The following is a 24,011-nucleotide window of genomic DNA, read 5'->3' as shown; positions in this document are numbered from 1 at the left end:
ACCTTAGAATAGATACCCCAGCAATACCAACCCCGGTGGTGGGTCTGCGAACCAAAATCACACTAGGAAGTCCTGGAGAACAGAACGGTCAAAGAAGAAGTCTCTCCGGCCTTGGCTCTCCAGGCAGTAATGCTTGGCAAACGTGTGCAGCGAGGCCCACGTAGCTGCCTGACAAATGTCCAGCAAGGGACTCCCCGTCTCAAACCAGTAGTAGCCGCTGTAGCCTGAGTGGAATGGGCCCGCAGCCCCACAAGAGGTTCCTTTTTAGCCAAGGAATAACAGATCTTGATGCACAAAACGACCCACAAGAGATTGTCCGCTTGTGCACTGTCTGTCCCTTCTTAGCTCCCACATAGCCAACAAAGAGTTGGTCGTCCACCTGGAACTGTTGTGTGCGGTTCAGGTCAAAGGAGAGCGCACGTTTTAGGTCCAGACGGTGGAGCCTCTCTTCCTCTTTCGAGGGATGTGGAGGCGGAAAGATGGTGGGCATGGTAATAGTCTGTCCGATGTGAAAGGCAGTAACCACCTTGGGTAGAAAAGAAGGACGAGTCCTCAGAACAACTTTGTCCGGATGGACAGAGAGGAAAGCAGGCTAAGAGCCTGGAGCTCACTCACTCTTCTGGCCGAGGTGATGGTAACCAGGAAAGCAGTCTTTAGGGTCAGAAGACGGAGAGGGCAATTATGAAGAGGCTCAAAAGGAGCGCACATCAAAAAGGTAAGAACCAGATTCAAGTCCCACTGAGGCATCACAAAAGGAACAGGAGGAAACATGTGCGTGATGCCTTTCAAGAATCAATCAATCAATCAATCATACCATTTGTATAGCGCACTACTCACCCGGGAGGGTCTCAAGGCGCTTGGGGGGAGGGGTATGCTACTGCTCGAACAGCCAGGTCTTGAGTTGTTTCCTGAAGGCGAGATGGTCCTGGGTCAGCCGAAGGTGGATGGGGAGGGAGTTCCAAGTCTTGGCAGCCAGGTAAGAGAAGGATCTTCCTCCGGCGGTGGCTCTTTGGATGCGTGGTACGGCTGCGAGGGCGAGGCTGGTGGACCGTAGCTGGCGGGTGGGCGTGTAGAAGCTCAGGCGGTCGTTGAGGTACTTGGGGCCCAGGTCGTGGAGAGACTTGTGTGCGTGGGTGAGGAGCCGGAACATGATCCTCTTGTCGACGGGGAGCCAGTGCAGGTTCCTCAGGTGGCTGGAGATGTGGCTGCGTCGGGGGACATCCAGGATGAGTCGGGCGGAGGCGTTCTGGATGCGCTGGAGTCTTTTCTGTAGCTTGGCTGTGGTTCCGGCGTAGAGGGCGTTTCCGTAGTCCAGTCGGCTGGTGACGAGTGCCTGGGTGATAGTCTTCCTGGTCTCGGTCGGGATCCAGCGGAAGATCTTGAGAAGCATACGCAGGGTATTGAAGCACGATGAGGAGACGGCGTTGACTTGTCTGGTCATCGAGAGGGAGGGGTCCAGGATGAAGCCCAGGTTGCGTGTGTGGTAGGTTGGCTTGGGTGCGGTGCCCAGGGCTGGGGGCCACCAGGAGTCGTCCCAGGCGGAGGGTGAAGATCCCAGGATGAGGACTTCCGTCTTGTCCGAGTTCAATTTCAGGATCTATTTACAACAAGGAACTTGAAAATAGAAGGCTGACCAGGAAGCCACAAGAAGGCTGAAATGGCAGAAAGATAGCCCTTGATAGTGCCCAGGACAGAGCCCTGCTGGGCGACAGAAAGAAGAAAGAGGAAAACCTCTGAAAGAGGGGCAGAGAGAGGATCCACAGCCTTTGCTGTGCATCATGCCACAAATTTGTTCCACCTGCAGGCATATACCGTTTTTGTGGGGGGACGCCTGTCTGGCAGAATAGCATCACAGACTTCAGGAGGCAAGTCAAATGGCCTCAACTGTCGCTGCTCAATCTCCACGCATGGAGGTGGAGGCTGGACAGGTTCGGGTGGAGGACTGTTCCCTGCTGCTATATGACAGAAGGTCCTCCTGAAGAGGCAGTCGAATCGGGGGATCGATTCACATTCTGAGTAGCTCGAGATACCAGTATCTTCGTGTCCAATCCGGAGCCACAAGGATGACTTGGGCCCGGTCGTGCCTGATCTTCTTCAGCACTCTGGGCAGAAGTGGGATAGGCAGAAAGGCGTACAACAGACCGCAACTCCATTCGCAACGAAAAGCATCGCCGAGCTAGTGCCGCCTTGGAAATTCCAACGCGTAGAACTGAAGACATTGCGCGTTCTCTTCGGTGGCGAATAGATCTAACCAAGGCTCTCCCCACTGCTGAAAGAGACCTTGCGCCACGTCCGAGTACAGACGCCATTCGTGATCGATCATGCACCGGCGGCTGAGTTCGTCCGCCCTGGTGTTCGGCGAACCTGCAAGGTGTTGAACCACCAGGGTGATGCCCTGAAATTCCAGCCATGTCCAGAGGCGCAGAGCCTCCTGACAGAGGGTCCACAACCCCCCCCCCTTGTTTGTTGCAGTACCACATGGCGGTGGTGTTGTCCGTGAACACCTGCACTACACTTCCCCGGACAGAGGGAAGGAATGCCTTCAGTGCAAGTCGGATCGCCCGCAGCTCCAGAAGGTTGATATGGAGCCGGAGACCAGAGGCCTCGGATCTCCGCCTGTCCCATGTGGCCACCCCATCCTAGGAGGGACGCACCCGTCACCACTGTGTGCTCCGGTTGGGGAAGGGAGAGGGATCTGCCACTGACCCAATCGCGGTCCATGAGCCACCACTGCAGCTGTCTCGCAGTGCCCTTCGAGATCAGGACGTGGTCAGTCAGGTTGCCCTGATGCTGTGCCCACTGGAACTTCAGGTCCCACTGGAGAGCCCGCATCCGCCACCTGGCGTGATGTACCAGCAGGATGCAGGAGGCCATCAGCCCCAGGAGCAGCAGGGTCATTCTGACCGAAACTCTGGATAAAGGCTGAAAGATTGGAAACAGATCCTGAATATCCCAAACCCGCTGCTCAGGAGGATACACCCAAAACTGCGCGAGTGTAGAACCGCTCCGATGAAGAGGATCTTCTGAGAGGGACTCAGGTGTGACTTCGGCACGTTGATGGAGAACCCCAGCGAGTGCAGGAGACCGGCCGTACTCTGGAGGTGGAAGACGACTGTCTGGGGCGAGCCCGCCTTCAACAACCAGTGGTCGAGATAGGGGAAGACTGGAACCCCTAATCTGCGCAGATGAGCTGCAACCACTGCCATCACTTTAGTGAACATCCGGGGGGCACTGGTAAGGCAGAAGGGGAGCACGGTAAACTGAAAGTGCTTGTGGCCTACCATGAACTGCATGTAACGCCGGTGGGCCAGCAGGACATGAATATGGAAATAGGTGTCCTGCAAGTCCAAAGCTACCATCCAGTCTCCAGGGTCTACGGCAGCCAGAACCTGAGCTAAAGTCAGCATCTTGAACTTCTCCTTCAGGAGGAAGCCGTTGATGCTCCTGAGGTCCAAGATAGAGCACAGGCCCCCTTTACCCTTCTTTGGAACAAGAAAGGAGTGGGAATAACAACCACGTCCTACTTCTGGACTAGGAACGCGCTCGATGGCCCCCTTGGCCAAGAGGGCCGTAACTTCCTCTCGCAGAAGTTGCAAGTGATCCCGCGACATGATACTGTGGTGGCATGGCTGGAGGTGTCGCCTCAAAGGGGAGGGAGTAGCCCCTTCGGATGATTTGCAGCACCCACCTGTCCGAAGTGATGGAACGCCAGGGGAGTACGTGATGGCAAACCCTGCCTCCGACTGGAGTGGAATGAGCCTGAAAGCTCGGACTAGGAAGGCTTTGAGGCAGAAGCTGCGGGAGTTGATGTGGACTGACCGGCTCTCTGACCCCCTGCTCCGCCACGGCAGGCAGCACGTCCGCAACCGCGTTGAGGCTGTACAAACGTGTAGGGGTGCCCCTTCCGTGGCCACGAAAGAGACGAAAAGCAGAAGTTTACTGGCGCTGGCCCGACAGGCCCAAGGACTTGGCCATAGCCCTGAAGTCCTTAAAGCGCTCAAGCTCGCTATCTGCTTTGTCGCCAAAGAGGAGACGGCCATCAAAGGGCATGTCCATGAGTGTGTTCTGGACATCTCCTGAAAAACTGGCGGACCTCAGCCAGGCGTGACGAGTAATCGCCACAGTCGTTGAATTGGCTCTGCCCAGCGAGTCCGTGGTGTCAAGTCCACATCGGATGGAATACCGTGCTGCGTCTCGGCCGTCAGCGACAGCCTGGGCGAGCCGTGTCTGGGCCTCCGCCGGACACTGGGGCAGCACGTCCGCCACCGTATCCCAGAGAGTGGGTGTAACAGCCCAAAAGGCATGCAGTGTTAATGGACCGCAATCCTAGGCTGACCGAGAAGAACAGTTTCTTGCCAAACTGATCTAGCCTTTTGGATTCCTGATCCGGCGGAGCGGTCGGGAATGCGGTCTGGGACGTGGAGGCCTGGATAACCAGATTCTCGGGGGTGGAGTGGGTGGACAGAAAGCAGGGGTCGCCCGGAGCCGGGCATTGGCGTCGGTCCACATACTGATCCACAGGGAGAACTGTGGAGGGCTTGGACCAAGTGCACATCAGAAAGTCAGTGAGGGCCTCATTAAACGGCAGCAGAGGCTTTGTAGAGCTGACTGGCGGTTGAAGCACCTCGGTGAGGAAGTTAGTCCTCACGCTGCTGCAGGGAGCTCAAGGGCTAGGGCCTTTGCCGCCCTGCGCAACACCACAGCATAAGTAGCCCCCTCCTCCGTAGTCACTGAGGGAGGAGAGAGAAAACCAGTGTCAGGCAAAGTGTCTAGACCACTGGCATCCCCAGCTCAGTCCTGACTTAACTGGCACTGTGTCAGAGGGTCCTCAGACCCCTCCCAGTCCTCCCCTTGATCCGTGTCCTGATTAACAGGCATGTCAAATGTAAAATGTCAAAGGTTCTTATATAGCGCTTTATCACCGATAGGTCTCAAGGCGCTTGCTTTGGGAACCTGGCTGTTCCCTGTGGGATAACCCCTACTGGGCATCCCCAAGGTAAAAGCCAGGCATCCCGCCGCGGTGGGGGGGGGGCGTAGTGGAGATTAAGCAAGCTATTGCCCAGAGTTGCAGAGTATGAACCCGTGATTCGAGTAGGCACCGAAGCGAGAATTGTCGAGTCCGTGGACATTTGGGCTCAAGACCCTGCCGCGTCGGGAATTGAACCCTGGTCCCAGGTCTGACCTCTGCTTCAGGGTCTGCGTCCTCTAACCAGTGAGCCACACTTGCATAAATGACAGAGCCGGGTCATAGGTGAAGGGCTCACCCATCGATGTCAGAGACGCGCTGCTCCGACGCCGAACCGGTACTGGGGCTAAAACCAGGGACGGTGTTGTCCGAGGATGGCGCCGGGGTCAGCACCAGCGGAGAAGTCATAAGGTCAACTGGCGTCGACCGGGATCCAGGCCTGGATCCCACGGGGTCCTGCACGCCGAGACCGAAGTTGCCGACGGCACCGGGGCCGAAGCCGCCAGCAAGTTAGGACTCCCAGTGGGGCCCGAAGCCGCGCCGGCAGGTGTTGATGGCGGGAAGAGAGTCCTCTTGGCAACGAGGAAGTCTCTAATATCGCCCGGAGTCGCATTGAGTCCAGGGAGCGGAGGGTGTGGGACAGGATGCGACTCCTGAGCCGCGTGAGTGGCGAGGGGAGTCCGAAGAGCAACACTGCTTCTTTTTGACATGCCTCGACTTACCCGAGTGCGAGGACTTGGATCCGGATCATCGGTGATGACTGCGGCTCCGCGACCAGTTCCTCGACTTCCTCCCCGACTGGGACCTCGAGCGGCACAGAGTCGACTGCCGGAGCTCGAGGAGCTTACGGGAACGCTCCCGCCTAGCCTTCGACGTCAAGGCCCGGCAGTCAGGGCACGACTTGTCATCGTGGTCGCCCCCCAAACAGTAGGGACACCGGCGGAGGGGGTCGGTAACAGACTTCAGTCGGTTAAAGGCGTCACACAGCTTTAAACCGGGCATCCCTACTGGCACCAGGAGTCGAGTCGACTCGACAAAGATAGACAAAAATGTCCAAAAAGTTAGTCAAAAAATGACTAAAGGTACGTGCTCGTCCCGGATCTGCGCTAGCTAGCGCGGAAAAAAGAAGAACTGGCGTCAGCGCACGAGGGAGGCCTCTAAGTACTCCAGCGACATCATTCCGGCGATCACGACACCGACACGGAGCCGAAGACGACACCTACCGACGCGCAGGGGTACTGCTGACGAAAAACTATCCGTATCCAGTCTGACGCCTGGGGGTAATTCTAAGGTAAGGAATCTACAGGTGCATGACTTACTATGCCCGGTTGCTCTAAAATAATTTGAATTGACTTGCTGCTAACTGGTCTTTACAGCTGCTATTTTAGAATTGACTTTTCATATATCGCCGAATTTTAAAACTTCTCGCATTTTAATTGGAAATCATTTTACTGTGCATTGGGTGCTTTGCTCAGTGTTGTTTGGTCCCTACCTGCCTGTGCCCCGTTCCACAGCGTGTTTTCCCGTTTGCGTGGAGGGCACGGCAGCAGACAGCTAGTCCCCCTGCTCCCATTGGCTGGTGCCGGTCAGGTGGTGCTCCAGACTCGGGGCCGGCCATATTTAATCGGGACGACTGGAATCCTCGGTTGGTTCTCGTTACCGGTGCATGACTTACTATGCCCGGTTGCTCTAAAATAATTTGAATTGACTTGCTGCTAACTGGTCTTTACTGCTGCTATTTTAGAATTTACTTTTCATATATCGCCGAATTTTAAAACTTCTCGCATTTTAATTGGAAATTATTTTACTGTGCATTGGGTGCTTTGCTTAGTGTTGTTTGGTCCCTACCTGCCTGTGCCCCGTTCCACCGCGGGTTTTCCCGTTTGCGTGGAGGGCACGGCGGCAGACAGCTAGTCCCCCCGCTCCCATTGGCTGGTGCCGGTCAGGTGGTGCGCCAGACTCGGGCCGGCCATATTTAATCAGGATGACTTTCTCCGCGCACAGCGGACGCGCGCAGCAGCGTGCGCCGAAGTTGCACCCGTCCGCGCTAAGGACGCGCAAGGGGCTAGTTGGGCTGGACCACGTTTTACCCTTCATATAAATCGTGAGTTATATTCCCACTCTGCACTTCTTGCACTTAGACCTGGGTTTAAACCGTGTCATTTCTCTTCTATTCCTGACAACCTGGTTAATCTCAACTGTTGCAAAGGGGTTTCTAGATCCATACGCCCTCGCCATTATTGTCTTAATAAATCTAGGAGATATGGAAGTCAGTTTCCCGTTCCTAACGATTTAAGTGAGGCTGGCCTGCTCCTTAATGCTAGGTCGTTGGCTCGTAATAATGTTGCCTTCAACGACTTTGTCTCTCAAAAAAGGCCCCTTTGGGTCTTTATTACCGAAACCTGGGGTTCTGAAACCTCCGGCCCTGACTTCGTAGAGGCATGCCCCGAGGGCTATTCTTTGGCCAGAATGGATAGGTCAGGACGAAAGGGAGGTGGCCTGGGTATCCTTTTCAGAGACACTTTTACTTGTAGCACTAAGCCTCTTTCTTTACCCTCTGATAAGTTTGAGGCTTTATATTTCTCTATTAATTTACTTCCCTCGGCCTCTTTCTCTGGTATTCTCTGTTATAGACCTCCTGGCCCCAGAACGACCTTTGCCCATGACATCCTTAAATTGATAGAGCCCTACGTTGATAAGCCCCACTTCAGTATTCTCTGCGATTTTAATTTTCACTTAGAGGCCATAGAATCGAAGGATACTGCAGTATTTGTAGATGGTCTAGCGGCATGTGGTTTGGGTCAACTGGTCATTAGCCCCACACATTTGGCCGGCCATACGCTGGATGGTATCTTTTCAAATGATTCAAGACTTTTGGCAGGAACTCCCATCCCCTCTAGGATTACCTTTAAACTCCTGTGCTTAGCCCATGGTGCTTTTTACGGCGCAGGCTCAGAAGGTATCAGGGCCCTTCTGGGTGTGTATTCCCCCAGTAGAACCCTCCGGTCTTCTTCCAAGAATTTGCTTGTGGTCCCCAAGTTCACAAAGGCAAAGTGGAGAGGCAGAGCTTTTTCTGTTCTAGCTCCTAAACTCTGGAACTCTCTCACTTTGGAGCTCACTAGCCAATCCTCTTTAGCGGTCTTCAAAAAACACCTGAAGACCTGGCTTTTCTCCCAGGCATATTAGGGACTGCGCCTTTTGTGGCTTCCTGGTTCATCTATCTGGTAATGTGGACCTTTTGTTTGTTTGTCTGGCGCCTTGATGCCCCTTGGGGCTAAGTTTTGCGTGGTATAAAAATGCTATTCATTCATTCATTCATTCAACACTAACGTGTTTCTTCCAGATTCTGTCTTTCAGATACTAGCTTTTTTGGCATAAGGATTTTCTCCAGTGTGGAGTTTCTCATGGTGAGATAGCGTTTTTCTTTGCAGCTTTTCTGGCATTCAGAACACTCATAAGGTTTTTCATCAATATGGAGAATCGCTTATGGTTAGTGAGGCTGTGCCGATCAGATAGGAATTTCTGGCATTCACAGCATTGCTAATGCTTTTTCCCTGTGTGCGTCTGCTCATGTAGAGTGAGATTGTGTTTAAAACTGATGCTTTTCTGGCACTAAAATATTTTGATGGTGTGTTTTCTTATGGCGCTTGAAATTATCTCTACCTCTGAATCTTTTCTGACAATTAGAGCACTGATAATTTTCTTCTCCAGTATGGATTCTCATATGTTTAGTGAGATTACATTTAAGGCTGAAAATTTTTTGGCATTTGGAGCACTGATAAGGTATTTCCCCAGTGTGGGTTCTTATATGCTGAGTGAGACTGGTTTTTTCACTGAAACAATTGTGGCATTCAGAGCACCGATAAGGTTTTTCCCCAGTGTGGGTTCTTATATGAATAATGAGACTGTTTTTTTGGCAGAAATATTTTTGGCATTCAGAGCACTGATATGGTTTTTCCCCAGTGTGGGTTCTTATATGCTGAGTGAGACTGTTTTTTTCACTGAAACATTTGTGGCATTCAGAGCACCGATAAGGTTTTTCCCCAGTGTGGGTTCTTATATGAATAATGAGACTGTTTTTTTGGCCGAAACATTTTTGGCATTCGGAGCACTGATAAGGTTTTTCCCTAGTGTGGGTTCTTATATGCTGAGTGAGATTGCTTTTTATCCTGAAACATTTGTCGCATTCAGTGCACTGATAAGGTTTTTCCCCAGTGTGGAATCGCATATGTGCAGTTAGAAGTGATTTAACGTTGAAATCTTTTGGGCATTCAGAGCACTGATAAGGTTTTTCCCCAGTGTGGAATCTCATATGCCCAGTTAGAAGTGATTTAAGTGTGAAATCCTTTGGGCATTCAGAGCACTGATAAGGTTTTTCCCCAGTGTGGGTTCTTATATGTTGAGAAAGAGTTCTTTTGTCTCTGAAACATTTCTGACATTCAGAGCATGGATAAGGTTTTTCCCCAGTGTGGGTTATTGAATGTTGAGAAAGACTTATTTTGTCTCGGAAATATTTCTGGCATTCAGAGCACTGATAAGGTTTTTCCCCAGTGTGGATTCTTGTATGTTGAATGAGTTTGCTTTTGTCAATGAAACATTTTTGGCATTCAGAGCACTGATAAGGTTTTTCCCCAGTGTGGGTTCTTGTATGCCGAGTGAGACAGTTTTTGTCTCTGAAACATGTGTGGCATTCAGAGCACTGATAACGTTTTTCCCCAGTGTGGATCTTTGTATGCCGTGCGAGATTACGTTTTACACTGAAACATTTCTGGCATTCAGAGCACTGATATGGATGTTCCACAGAATGGGTTATTGCATGTCGAGAAAGACTTTGTTGGTTACAAAACCTTTCCTGGCATTCAGAGCACTGATAAGGTTTTTCCCCAGTGTGGAATCTCACATGGGCAGTTAGAAGTGATTTAAGTTTGAAATGTTTTGGGCATTCAGAGCACTGATAAGGGTTTTCCCCAGTGTGGATTCTTGTATGTTCAGTGAGTCTGCTTTTGCAACTGAAACATTTCTGGCATTCCGTGCACTGATATGGTTTCTCTCCAGTGTGGGTTATTGTATGCCGAGTGAGACTGTTTTTGTAAATGAAACTTTTCTGGCATTCTGTGCACTGATGAGGTTTTTCCCCAGTGTGGGTTCTTGTATGCCGAGTCAGAGTGCTTTGATCACTGAAACGTTTCTGGCATTCAGAGCACTGATAACGTTTTTCCTTAGCCTTAGAGTGGTATCTTGTATGATGAGTGAGACTGCGTTTGTCTTTGAAACTTTTCTGGCAATTCGGGCACTGATAAGGTTTGTCCACAGAGTGGGTTATTGCATGTCGAGATAGGCTCGATTTGTTACAAAACCTTTTCTGGCATTCAGAGCACTGATAAAGGTTTTCCCCAGAGTGGATTCTCATATGTTCAGTGAAATAAGATTCACGGTTGAAACTTTTTTGGCATTCAGCGCACTGGTAAAGTTTTTCCACAGAGTGGGTTAATGCATGTCGATATAGACTCGCTTTGATACTAAACCTTTTCTGGCATTCAGAGCACTGATAAGGTTTTTCCCCAGTGTGGATTTGTATGTGATGTGTGAGCCTACTTTTTAAACTGAAACATTTCTGGCATTCAGAGCACTGGTAAGGTTTTTCGCCAGAGTGGATTAATACATGTCGAGAAAGACTTTGTTTGTTACAAAACCTTTTCTGGCATTCAGAGCACTGATAAGGTTTTTCCCCAGTGTGGATTCTCATATGCTCAGTGAGATAATATTTACTGCTGAAATTTTTTTGGCACTCTGAGCACTGAGAGAGGATTTTCCCAGTGTGCATTCTCTCAAATTCAGTGAGATGAGATTTATGGCTTAATCTTTTTTGGCACAGGTAACTTTTTCCCCAACTTGGGTTATTTTGCTTTGATTGAGGCAGGTTTGAACACTGAAATTGTTTTAACAGCCCGTGTTTTTAAAAGGTGTATTCCTAGAGTTAATATCTCTACATTTAGTTTTCTCTTGCTTATAAGCCACGGTAAGAGTGAACCCGATTTTAGAGTCGGGCTTGTTTAGATAATGTTCAGCATTTATCTCTAAAAGACATTGTGCGTAATCTTCTTAACACTTGCATTGAGCAAAATATGTCTGGATGCAGCCCTGTAACACATGTCGAAATGTTTGTAGCAGATAATAGTCTTTTGGTTGTAGCCTCTCTGGCAGCAACTTATTTTGTGACTGAAGTTTTTCTCAAATCTATTTGTATAGGTTCTTAGCAATGCAGTGATAAGGTGTTAGTCTGATATTTAATGATTAAACTGAGAAGTACCTTTTTGCACTGGCGTAAAGGCAGTAACTGAGAACATTAGAACGTGCACAGTACTATTGTGGATCATTAGGCGCAGAACATCAGTTCCTTTTACCCTTTCTAAGTTTGGTGTAAGGTTAAGATTTGTAGTTCTGAAGACGAGGATTTATTTACATTAGCTATAGCACAACGGTGCTCCTTTAATCCATTTTGATATTTAACAGTTTTACATATCATTCACGCACAGCAGATAATGTCGAGGCGATTTACATAGAATTACAGAACAGCACACAATAAAAAGAAAACAATCTGAGATGGTCATGAACACAATAAAGTGGTGAATTTTTAAGGTTTTCGCCAGAGTGAGCAGAGTGGGTCGAGGTGTTATATCCCGAGGCAGATAGTCTCAAACTTGCGTAACTGGTTAAAAACAGTTGTTGCACAAAGGTGATTTTCCAATCTTTTGGTTGTTAGCGTGTCAGCTTCGGAGACTTCTTTCAGTGTCTTTTCTTTGATGGTTTGCAGAAGAAACCTTTTGTTATATCTTTCTTTAATGCAGTGTGTGCTTCCTCTCTGGAATTACATGATGCTTTAGATCATGCATGCTTTAGATGAACGTTATTCTGTCATGCTGAGGCAATTTGTCTTTCTGATAATATTTCAGATGAGGATGCTGTGATTGGTCTTTCTGGCATTATTTCTGATGCTGTGTGTACAGATATGACTTTGCTCTGGGTTAATGAAATGCAAAATTAGAGACTTCACTTACAGGTATAGTACTTTCCTCAGCTCCCACTTCCTCGCCACACCTAGATTTTGGAAATTGTTCAAACTTAGAATGCTGGATGTCCTTCAGTTTTTCAAAATAATCCTTCTTATGGCACTAACATTCAGTTGCTTAGTGCTAAATCTTGCTTTCTTCATCCGTAATTTCAATCACCTATAGTATAAAAATTAAATAGTTAATACATGTAGATTTCCCCAAAAATAATTTACAAGCCATATCAATGCAGAATTGCAGAATTTTGAAAATGTTCAGCTGTTCTTCAGACAGAGCAGAGTGTAGAATAGTAGCCTGAGAGTACTTGGATGTAGGAGTGAGGATTTGTAGAATTTATTAAGCTCACAAAGGATACATGTACCCTATGGACTTGTAACATAGAATCCCAAAGGCAGACATTAAAGTCATATGGACTGGCACCAAACAGATATTAAAAAAAGAATACTATTAATTAATTTTTAATGTAGATTTCTGGGACGGGAATTTCCCCTCCACGGACAACAGACGTTTCCCCTGCCCTGAGTTACCACCTACTTGTATCTGGTATCCTGACTTTTGAGCTCTGGACTCTGCCGCACGCAAATCTATTGTGTATTGCGAGGACTATGCCTAGACCTATCCCTCAACTATGGTTCAGAGTATGAATCAAGGGCAATGAAATTAAGGCGTACTTTCATGTGTTCATTTTATTCCACCTGATTATCAGTTGTTAGGTTTTTCTGCACCCGGATGTACCGGGTGCAGAAAAAATAGGACATCCTTTTTTTCCAGACAGAAACATTTTACTGAAATGACGCACCAGACTCTGGGTGCAGCAGAAGCAGCCAGGAATTATGCTGTTTTTTTACTAACTGGGGAAACACACAATTCTTCCCTCTGTTAGAAAATGCTTTCCTCTTCCCTCCCCTGCTTCACCCATCTACCCCCAACCAACCACATGCATATATCTACCACCTGCTTAAAACAAGTAAAAGCAGAAAAACACTATGAAATAGTGAATGGCATGTGGTTTGACAGGCAGAAGAATCTGTTCCTCGTGGCAACTCCCCAGTCCACGGCATCAAACTTGTAACTGAACTTTACTGGGATAAATCTACCACAAAACAATTACATGAGATTTTTCGGCCACTCCAGTACTGTGCAACCTCTAACAAGGGACTACGAGAGGTCTTGGACCGGTCCTGTGACCTGGAGGGTCACACCAAGTGTGCCCTTATTTAACCCCTTGCGTGCGGCCGCGTTTCCCCCTCCGGTGCTGAGCTCTAATGAAAACGGGCGTGGTCATGACGGAACGGTTCCGTCATGAGCTGACGGAACGGTTCCGTCATGAGCACAGCTCAGCCGTAGCTCATGACGGAACCGTTATGTCATGAGCACCGAAGGGGTAAAGGCAGAGTACTGTCATGGGTTTAACAGCTAGAGCGGTGGTGGCAATGCACCCTGTTGTAAGGATCAATAGCCTTATGATATCTTTGCATCATGGTCAGTGGAGTGGCGTCCTGCTGACACACTTATGTAATGCTCCATTTCTATGCCTGTGTCCAGACTTTGCGCTAACATCAAGAGCGTGTTTAGGGTGTTGGTATGCGTAGCATAGAAGCAATGTGAGAGCGCGACAGAGTAAACCGCATCTCCTGCCTGCCAGTTGTGTATACAAGTGGGACCATCTATCCCTCTTTTATACCCTAGTTCAAAGTCCTCTGTTACCCAGGAATAAAGTGCTCTACAAAGTACCCAGGTGCCTGCTGTGACACCAGGGATGGTAACAGCCTGATAGTCTATCTAAGTTGCAGGGACATCACCTGCAGGCTGAATTACTTAATGGAGAAGCTGGGTACCTGTCCTGAAGAACCTAGAAGTCTGCCTAGAAGCCTGCATGTCTGGTAAGAAAAGGAAGGGAGTTTGACTATCCAGCAGGAGGACAAGGTTGTCCGGGAAGAAGCAAGGTCCGACACATCCTCATTCTCTGTAGGGCGGGCCGGAAAGCCATCCAGCAGGACCAGCTAGTCTGAGGGACCCCGCCCCCCCCCCCAAGTCTCTCCCAAAAGTTCAAGGCAGAAAATAAAAGTCTACGACAACATGATTTTTGAGGCCCAGTAGGACGATTGTGTGAGGCCAACAGGCCTGTTCAAGGTTTCACTTGTCAAATTCCTAACACAACAGGGTCTGAATCTATTGACTTCCTGTAGAGCCTGTGTTGGGCTTTTAGCTGCTGGATTTCTGAATACTCTGTGTCAGAAGCTCATGAGGGACTACAACTACTCCAGTGTCGAACACCCTGTCTGAGCTCACGCCTGTGGTCCAGCCGGCCACAGTGTGGGCTCAATTGCTGACGGTCGGGCCTCCAGAGGCGGCTGCACTTACCGACAGGCCAGGTGTGACTGCTACCTTGGGACTGCTTATCTTCAGGCAAAGGCAAAGAATAGACAGAGTGGGTGCCCTACTGAATGCAGCACTATATCCAGGACAAAAGCACTCCACAAAAGCCTGCTGGTGGGTCACTGCTCTCTCGAGTCTTCGGGCGTACCATTCAAATGTCGGGAAACAGGAAAGAGACCCAGACAAGACTGACTCATCCTGTGAAAGGGTAAGACGCTTACAACAGAGCATACAAGCATTGGGGTGACTGGAATGACAGAACTGACCCTATACTATATTCATGATACTCCTAAATGCCCCTAAAGGGGAAGAGGGTATCAGAACCGGACGCACCAGTCTGCAGCACATGATAGTCTAGCATGCCTGCACCATCCTTTCACCCAGACTGTCCATAAATTTGATTTTAGAGCTGTTACGCACATAGCAGGGGGAATCTCAGACCATTCGCTGGTGGAGGTGCAACTCGATGGTCCGGTTGTGGACTTCATCCTACCCCCAGGGGTTGATCCGTGATATTTAAAAGACAAGACGTTCAAAGCTTGTATGAGAGATAGAGCAGAATTCTATTTTAAGGAGAATGGGCGGCCTGTTGAATCAGCTTGCATGCTATAGGGTGAATTCAAGGCAGTGATTCGAGGACAGACACAAGCCTTGATTGGGAGAATGTCGACGGAACGTAAATTGAAGTGCGAGGCTCAGAACAAGGAATGTGCTTTCCTGGAGGTTCGCTTGGCAAGTGGGGAATCAGTTTCTCTCCCATTGCACCATCAACTGAAGCAGCATACATTAAAAGCACTAATGGAAAATAGCGTGCACTAAAGCGCTGGCTACCCAGCATTGTCTATATGATGTCGGTGATAAAGCCAATGAGTTGCTTACATGGTAAGAGAGACCAGACAAAGGACGGAACTGGATCCTTGAGGACACTGACAACAAGGGGACAGAAACACTGGGAGAGACTTCCTGAAAGACCTGACCCTGCCAATGCTAACAAATAAGGACCGAGACGCACTAGACCAAGACCTGACAGTAGACATTAGGAACCTTGCAAAAAGGGCAAGCGACGGGACCTGATGAGCTCCCTTTAGAATTATATAAAAGCATGGTGGATAAAATCAGGGAGTACCTCCAGAGTATATGAAAATAAGGGTGTCTCCCGGAGGACCACAGAACGTCTGAGGTGGCGGTCATCCCAAAAAGGACGAACCGGCAACTGAGTGTGGGTCTTATTGACTTATCTCCCTGCTTAATTTTGAGACTAAGGTCCTTGAATAGGCCCCGGCGATCTGCCTGCGAACAGTAGCTTTATGCCACACCAGGGAACGCGCTTAAATCTCTGACACCTTAATGGATTACTACACGCAACAGGGGATTCCTTTGCTGAACCAGTGGCACTGCTGTCAAGCTCTTGAATGCTGCCCCTCTAGAGTGCATGCACGTCAATAACACAGTCTCCCGAGTCTTTGCCGTCCGACAGGGATGTTCCTTGTCTCCTATGCTCTTCACACATGCGTGGGTTCGCCAGGACCTCTCATATGGGGTATTCCAGTTGATCAAGAGTGGGATGAGAGAATCTCCGTCTACGGTGATGTTTTGCTGTAGGACACGTAATCAGCCTTCTCGAGTGAACAAATCCTACAAATCTTTCACATATTTGGAGATTATTAAAGATATAAGATCAATTGGAAGACGTCCTTAATATTCCTGCTGGTGGCAGGGACCCTGCGGCTGCACTCTAGGTGCACAGTTTGGGTGGCACTACATGGCTTTAAATATTTGGTTGTGGTCATTACAAGAGAGCACAGGCAGGAACATACTCCCGAAATTAGACCGGCTTCGCTGGGATGCCCCACACTTGTGGGCGCTCCCGCTCTCCTTACTGGGCCGAGTGGCCCTATTTAAAGTGATGACCCTCCAGGGTTTCCTGTACATCGTGCAAAAAACGTCCTTTAAGATCCCACCAGACATTTTCTTTTAAAAGGTAGACTGAGAACTTTGGCTCCTGTTGTGGGATGGTGGCACTTCGCACTGAGTAAGATGCAGAGGGGAGTTTAAGGTGGACTGGCGGTCCGGAGCATTCGCAAGTATTATTGGGCCACGCAGCTGGTGGCAGTCAACAACTGGGTTTTTGCGGACTGTGAGGATCCTGCTTACCGGGTAGATAGATTGGCCATGGGCAAGAGAGGTTACCCCACGCCGTGCTGTATCGAAGAAAGTATGAGTGCACCCTAGCTACTCATATCCATAAAGTGGTAAGGGTGTGAAGAGAGGCTACCAAGTGTTTAGGCTGAGAAGGTAAGCTGACTGAAATTACTCCACTGTAGGATGGTGATCTCTTAAGTGCAGTGGGAGGATTGCAGGGCTTTACAAAATGGGGATTGATTAGCTTAGAACGGCCGGGCGATGTGTGGAGGAGACAGGCACTTGTGTCCTTCACAATCCTACAACAAAGGTATATTAGGTGACTAAAGATGGTTCTGACATTTGCAGGTGGGTCACGCTCTGCAAGGTCACATATGGAAAGGGGGGAAGTTGCCTGATGCATCCCCAATGGAGGACCAGCTGCTAACTAATCCCCAACCGAAAAAGCAATCTCGACCATCTATAGGAAGTTGATCTACAATTCTCTGGATCCCTTGGGGATGTTTCCAGGCGGCCATTCAGCAACTTTTGTTCCAAATCTGGAGTTGATTTTTAAAAACCAATAACTAATCACCCTCACACTCTTGGAACTTTCTCCCTGATTAATTTTCTCCCAGGAAGTGGGATTCATTTAAAAACACATTCTCATCACGACTGCCAGGTATTCCCTGGTGGTCCTGAATAAGAGAAACATATATCAGACAGCCTGATCTAGAGAGGAAGGGCCGTCCAATGTATTTACATCAATGCCACTCAAGTAAGGCTGGACACATGACAATCCAGCTGACTTGCATTAGGTCAGGCAGACCATCGGTTTGTTGGACAGGATACTCCATCACGCTTGTGCAGGATTACCCTGCTCACCAAACTCTAAATCAAGACCTTTATCTTGTCTGTGCTATGCATGTATCTCTAGTTCTGCTTCATTATGTCCATCAGTCTTTGTATTAGTTACTTGTTATTGAGGCGTGTGTGTTTAGTACAGCGTAATCTTACGCTGTGTGTGTGGGTTTATTTGAACCCTGCGGTTTAATCTGCACTTGTTGTTTATGCGGTGTTATCACACCCTTGTAATTATAAAAAGTATGTTACAGGCAGCCAGGTGTCTCTTGCCCGTGACTTCTGCGGAAGTAATGGTGCACAGTTAACAGCAGCAACATTGCAAAGTGTCAAGAGCCTGATTTAGAGTTTGCTGGCAGGGTTAGTTAGACACAAACGTGATGGATATCCTGGCCGCCGTATTACAAGCACCACTGAATATAATATATGAGAGCCTCATTTCTTTCTTTCGTACTTTCTATTTCCCTTGTTTTTATTATCTTTACTAGCTGTACCCGGCCACGCGTTGCTGTGGCTCAGTCTGGTTAAATGGAAAAGAAAGAAAAGAGTAAACGCACGTTTCTAATATGCTTGTGGGTATACAATATTTTTTGTTGTTCCATTGTCTGTGCAGATGTAGAGATTGTCTGGTTTGCCGACTCCAGAACACGCAACATATAATTGTCCCTGTGAGAAGCAATCCGTGTCTAGATCTAAACCGCACAATTCTAAAGATTGGCCCTGAGCTTTTTTTTTTAAATGTTTTTAAAGAAACTGTTTCGAAAAACACAGTTTGTAGTACATGTATCATAGCAAGTACTCATGTTTTTTTTGCTGCTTGTTATCCAGTTTTTACCGATATCAATTTGATACATGTTTAAATCACATCACATCAGTTAATATAACAGAAACAAACAGTACAGATGGTAGCTTTTGGGCGCATCCTTAATATATAACATGTAACAGAACCGCAGGTCGCGGTTGCATCGTGTTCTTTTAAATTATGTTGCAAACTGAACCAACTCCTCCCCCCTTCCTCCACCCACTTCACGGTCTGCCATCCTGACACCAACTGTCCATCCTAATATATGTAGACTATTGTCTCTATGCGTCCCTTGTAGTTGTTGCGCATCAACCAAATCGATAGGGTCTGTTCGGGCTTTCGATTAAAAACACGCACGTATTCGACACGCACGTATTTGAATCCAACGTTGTGTATATAAAAACACGCCCGTTTTCGAATCCAACGTTGTGTCAAAATTTCAAAGCAATCGGTGGAGTACTTTCGGAGATTTGAGATTTTGAACAACAAACAGATACATTTTTATTTATATAGATAGATTTTACTTTTTTTTATCCTCTTTCTTTTTCTGTTTCTCTCTATTCCTGGCTTATCTTTAATTCATTTCTTAATTTAAGAATGCTTAGCCTCCTAAAGCATTTTATTAATTCATTTTAATTTCTTCTTTCCGGTCATGGGGATGACTGCACAGATATCCTTACAAGTAGGATCTTTTGAATTCTGCATGAACCTATTTACTAATGGTCCTAGTTGAAGGTGTCATTTAGAAGTTAATTATATGTTTCTTATGTGTGGTAGGGTGGGTATGTGTGAGAATGTGTGTGAGTGAGAGAGTGTGTGTGTCTGTGTGTCTATGTTATGTTATGTTATTTGTACTTGTAAAGCGCACTGCTACCCTAGGATGTCCTGCCGCTGAGTACTGGTGACCTGGGGAGCATCAGCTGTTTAGTGGGAGAAGATTCATGTTTTCAAACCCTTGCGAAAAGAAAAAAGGTTTAGCACATTTCTGAGAGGGAACGGAAGTTCATTCCATGCTTTGGAGGCACAGTGGAGAAAACTTCTGCCTCCCCAATTAGTTTTCTTAAAGTTGGAGGTTTGGACTAATTTGGATCCGGAGGAACGTAGGAACATACCATGTAAATCTGGTTTTAAGAAACTCCGGACCAATCCTATTAATGGCCCGAAAGACGACACAAAGTGCCTTGAAGCGTGATATAAGTGGAACTGGGAGCAAATGCAGTTCTTAAGTTCTCCTTTGACCAAAGCAACCCTACGGGTTCCCGTCAGCATTCTCGCTGCCGCGTTCTGGACCAGTTGCAACTTGTTCATATGTTGTTTCTGAACATTAAGATAGAGGCTGTTGCAATAGTCCAGACGGGACATAATGAGTGCAGTGACAACCGTCCTTAGGTTGTCTGCCGATAGGAAGAACTTCATTTTTTTGCTAAACTTGCCTGATTCACTTGGTCCCCTATGGTGAATTTGTTATCCACCATGACTCCCAAATTCTTAGCTTTCCTAGAGAGTGTAGGGCACGATCCCAGATCCTCCGGCCACCAGTCCGGGGTCCAGACCCAGGGATTATTGCCAAATTTTAACACCTCAATTTTAGCCGAGTTGAGTTTTAAACGGTTGGACGACATCCAGGTGGAAATAGAGCTCATGCAATTATAGAACCTCTCCCCCGCCTCCCTTTCCGCTCCCTCTGTCAGCGATAGCACAATTTGTGTGTCATCAGCATAGGAGGTGACCAGGAAACCAAACGACTGGATGACACTGGCCAGGTGTACCACGTAGATGTTAAAAAGCGTAGGGTTCAACGCCGAGCCCTGTGGCACCCTGCCGAGCCCTGTTGCCATCTAAATCTACCGTCTGACAGGAAGGAATGTAGCAGTTTCCATGCTGAGCCCTTCACACCAATATCAGAGAGCCTGTTCAGCAGGACCTAACGGTGGACCGTATCAAAGGCCGCGGATAGGCCCAGGAGGATTAAGATGGCATTACCTCCCCTATCCACGGCTTCTCTGATTTCCTCGGTTGATTTTATTAAAGTCAGTTCCGTACTGTGAAAAGCTCTAAACCCATATTGCTATGCGTCCAAGGAGTTATTGGCAGAGATAAAGTTGCTGATTTGGCTATTTATTTCTTTTTCCAGTAATTTGGCAGGTAGTGGAAGCCTAGAGATAGAGCAATAATTATTCGGGTACTTAGGGCCAAGAGATTACTTCTTTAGAAGAGGAAGCACAGAGCCTTTTTCCAATTTTTGGGAAAAATTCCGGACCGTAAAACTGCATTAAGCAGGGGTGTGAGCCGTTCCAAAAGTTTCCGGAATTTGCTTACCAATTCCAGCAGGACACGGATCACTAGGGGCACCCGATTTTAGCATAGACAACAATTTGACCAAATCTGCTTTCTCAATTGGGGTTAAATGCTCCAGTAGTTCTGCCGAGCACCTAAACTTCATGATCTGTTAGATTGAAATCAGTCTGAGTATCATTGATTAGACCATCGAGTGAGGTAAAAATTGTTTCTACTTTACTTTTTAAAAAGCCAGCTATTTTATTACAAAATTCTGCATCCCCCTGTTTCTTTGGAGTGGCGGGGTTAGCTAGTTTAGAAAAATCATTCCACTTTTAAAAAAGCCTTCCTTGGAGTCATCGGACCCGAGTAACATCCGTCCAATTTCCCAGCTTCCTTTTCTGGCTAAGGTTACTGAGGCATATGTGAACTCAGTCCTGGCACAATCTGTCGAGCATTTCAAGTGATGGCGCCACCGTTTCATTCTCACATACATGCTATTAAACACGGGGTTCCTCAGGGCTCTATATTGAGCCCTGCACTTTTTAACATCTTTGTACAGCCCCTAGCCCTGCTGGCAAAAAGCAGAGGGTTGTCATTGGTTTCATACGCCGATGACACCCAGCTAGTCATCACTTTTTTCGAGGAACTGCCAAGACAATCTCATCACATTGAAAGAGGACTTGGTAGCTATCTCTGACTGGATGGCAGCTAGTTGTTTACAGCTGAATGCTGCCAAGTCAGAAATTCTAGTGCTGGGTAGAGACAGCTCCTAATATTTAGGCGTCAACAAGTCCTGTATTGTCCGCCTGCAGAGAATCCAGAACCCAGCAGCTCGCGCCCTGCTAGCTTTGCCCAGATCTTGCTCAGTCTCGCACCTTCTGCCTAAAATTGCACTGGCTACCGATAGCAAAAAGAATCCAGTTTAAGTCTTTGTGTGTGGCTCACAAAATATTGACCTACCAAGGACCGCAGATTTTGGCGAATCTGCTGGCCCATTATGTACCGGACTGCCTTTTGCTTTCGGCTAATGCGGGCTTGGTTTGCACTTCCCGTTTTCTCAGAGCTAGAGCGGGCGGTTGATCATTTAAAGTTCATGGTATTTTGTAACAAGAAGTACTCTTTTTTAGCTTCCAAAAGAGCTTGCTTGTAACTGGAAATACAAGTTTTTAAATTCTCCTCTGCTTTGTCATAAAATTTTCGCCAATTCACCTCTGCAGGAGAGGCCCATTTGGGAGTCCACTTTTTGTGAGAAACAAGCTGATCACAGGCATCCAAAAGCCAATTATTATAAATGGTCGTGGCCTCCTCCACATCCAGCGGGAGCTGGTACATCGAGTTTTCCAAGATATTTCCCAGTCCTTCCACATCCAGCTTGTCTGAGTGTCTCAGGTATTCCGGTCACTAAATCCACAATTATAGTTGTCCGTAGGCACCAGGATCTGGTCTAAATCAGGATTTGTACGTCAGGCTGGCCGGGAGCTGCGGGAGACTACGTCCTGATGGCCATGTTGCTTGGCCATGCCCCCATACATGTCAATATTGACTGGAACAGGTTGGCAGTCAAGTTGACCTCTGGTTTTGAATATTAGCAGGATTTAAGGTACAGGGGTCACTACTGACTGGAGTTACTTAGCAGGATAATAGGTCTCAGGGAGCCAATACTGACTGAAGCTGGTTAGTATGATCACTAGTCCTCACAGACTCCTCACATTCCTCTCGAGAGAAGATCCTGCCTCCTACTCATTAGTGTCGTTTCAGTAACTGTTTCTATCATGTGTTCAGGTTTCATTGTCTTGTATTAGGAGAAAAGTGTATAAAAATACATTGTGCCGCATTAGCATTATATACTCCAACTTGCTTTAGGGTGGATGCTCTCGTCCATTGCAAAGACAATTGTCACTTGTTAGTTTGCTTGGCCTTTTGCTATTTTTGCATTAAATGTATGATAGATTTGTTGGCCTCCCAGTGTGTTGTGATTTATTTTACATATCACAAGAGATGACGAGGAAAATGACAGTCCAGTATACACATTCTTCATATAAATCAACTCACAGTATACTGTTCTGGAGGTTCAGTCCCACAGACATTATCTCTAACTGAACGCGGGAACCCTAGGAAGCAGGTGCTTTTCAAACCAGTTGCCCTCTGATGCGGCGTCTGTCCTCGTTATTGGATAAGTCAGTATGTCCTGAATTTTAGGAGGGTTACCGTATCTAGTGCACCCTGTTAGGCAGTGCTCACCTGTGGTAGTAAGATGTTAATAGGCACCTTATCACCTATGCACGGTGCAGGGCTTTGAGTTACAGAGCTCCTCACACTGTGAAGAAGATTAGGTCACATTTACCCATTTTCCCATACTTGGTCCTGATGAAATGCCAACAGATTGCTCCATGACTACACAAGGCATGAAAAACGTTGACCTGAAGTATAGACCCCAGCTTACCAGCAGGCTTATAGGTGATCGACACTTTCACACAGTGATAGGGGTCATTAGTTCCTCAATTTCTCTGCTACTGTTTTTAATCTCAACATGGACCAGGTAGATCACATTAACTATATTGTGGCAACTGGTCGATAGTTGATCTTATATTCAGACTTCACTAATCTCACATCTTATGACACAACATCTTCCGTCCTACTATGCTCATCCGTCATACTTAGTAAAAGATCTCTGACAAAGTGCGCTCTTGTGCTGCCCGCCAGGCATTGTAGCGCGGCCTGGTGAGGAGTATAGCCCAATGATGAAGCATGTCACCTTCAGGTGAGTGAAGGCAACTTGTCTTAAAAGCACATGCTTCCTAGGGTGTCTGCGTTCAGTTACAGATAATGTCTCTGGGACTGAACCTCCGGAACAGTATACTGTGATTTGATTGTGTTTTATTTTAACAAATGTACATATCAGATATTGGTCCTTCCTTCTTTCACAAACATGATCGGATACCTGCCTCGGAGCGCACTTCTTACAGACGAGTATGGGGTTATCATGTTGCTGCTTAAAGCTCAAAGAAGAGGCTTTTCAGGCCTTGCCGATCCTGTGGGAAAGCTAGGCTTTTTTCTGAAGACCCACATAAGGACTGCTTATACTGCCTTCATCCCAAGCATGTTGCTAAGGACTGTAAATACTGCAGAACTTTCTCTGCCAAAACCTTACGGGGACAGAGAAGCTTGCCTTCTGTTGTGGCTTCAAAAGAAGAAGGCCACCTCAGATTCTGATTCTGGAGAGGAATCCTCAAGTCAGCCTCCCAAAAAGAGGTAAACTTCTCATTTTGAGGAGGTGGTGGATCCTAAAAAGGGTAAAAAGAATGGAAAGGAGGCGTCATCTCTTCCTCCTACTCCCTTGAAGAAGCCGTCTAGTCTAAAAGGAGCATCTTCTGCTCCGTCGACCAGTTCTATGGTGTCTCCTGTTAAGATTGTGGTGAAACCGTCGACGACTCCGTCGACCACTACAGTGTCGATGACGACCATTCCGACGGCGACGACTGGGATCAAATCTATACCGTCGTCGACGACGACTACGCCGTCGAGACCAGCT

The 24,011-nt window shown here is 47.6% G+C and overlaps 1 protein-coding gene and 1 long non-coding RNA gene across 2 annotated transcripts in view; both read right to left on the bottom strand.

Moving 5' to 3' along the window:
- Positions 1-7,116: 7,116 nt before the first annotated feature.
- LOC144805730 (uncharacterized) lies at positions 7,117-11,358 on the bottom strand. Its single transcript, XM_078672223.1, has one exon. It carries the CDS (start codon positions 10,788-10,790, stop codon positions 8,556-8,558), a length of 2,235 nt encoding a protein of 744 aa, XP_078528349.1. The 5' UTR covers positions 10,791-11,358; the 3' UTR covers positions 7,117-8,555.
- A 95-nt stretch (positions 11,359-11,453) lies between these two features.
- LOC144805725 (uncharacterized) overlaps positions 11,454-24,011 on the bottom strand; it is a 52,025-nt gene continuing 39,467 nt past the window's right edge. The window contains exon 4 of the long non-coding RNA XR_013605583.1: positions 11,454-12,195. This is a non-coding gene — a long non-coding RNA (uncharacterized LOC144805725). The remainder of the gene's footprint in view (positions 12,196-24,011) is intronic.

Source organism: Lissotriton helveticus (assembly GCF_964261635.1).
Source record: "Lissotriton helveticus chromosome 1_1 unlocalized genomic scaffold, aLisHel1.1 SUPER_1_unloc_2, whole genome shotgun sequence".
Classification (NCBI taxonomy): Eukaryota; Metazoa; Chordata; class Amphibia; order Caudata; family Salamandridae; genus Lissotriton; species Lissotriton helveticus.
Note: the sequence above shows the minus strand (reverse complement) of the source record. Positions and strands in the feature narration are given on the sequence as shown.

Excerpts from the sequence above, each read along its gene's own strand:
- LOC144805730 (XM_078672223.1), bottom strand. The coding sequence starts at position 10,790 with ATGCACACTGGGAAAATCCTCTCTCAGTGCTCAGAGTGCCAAAAAAAT.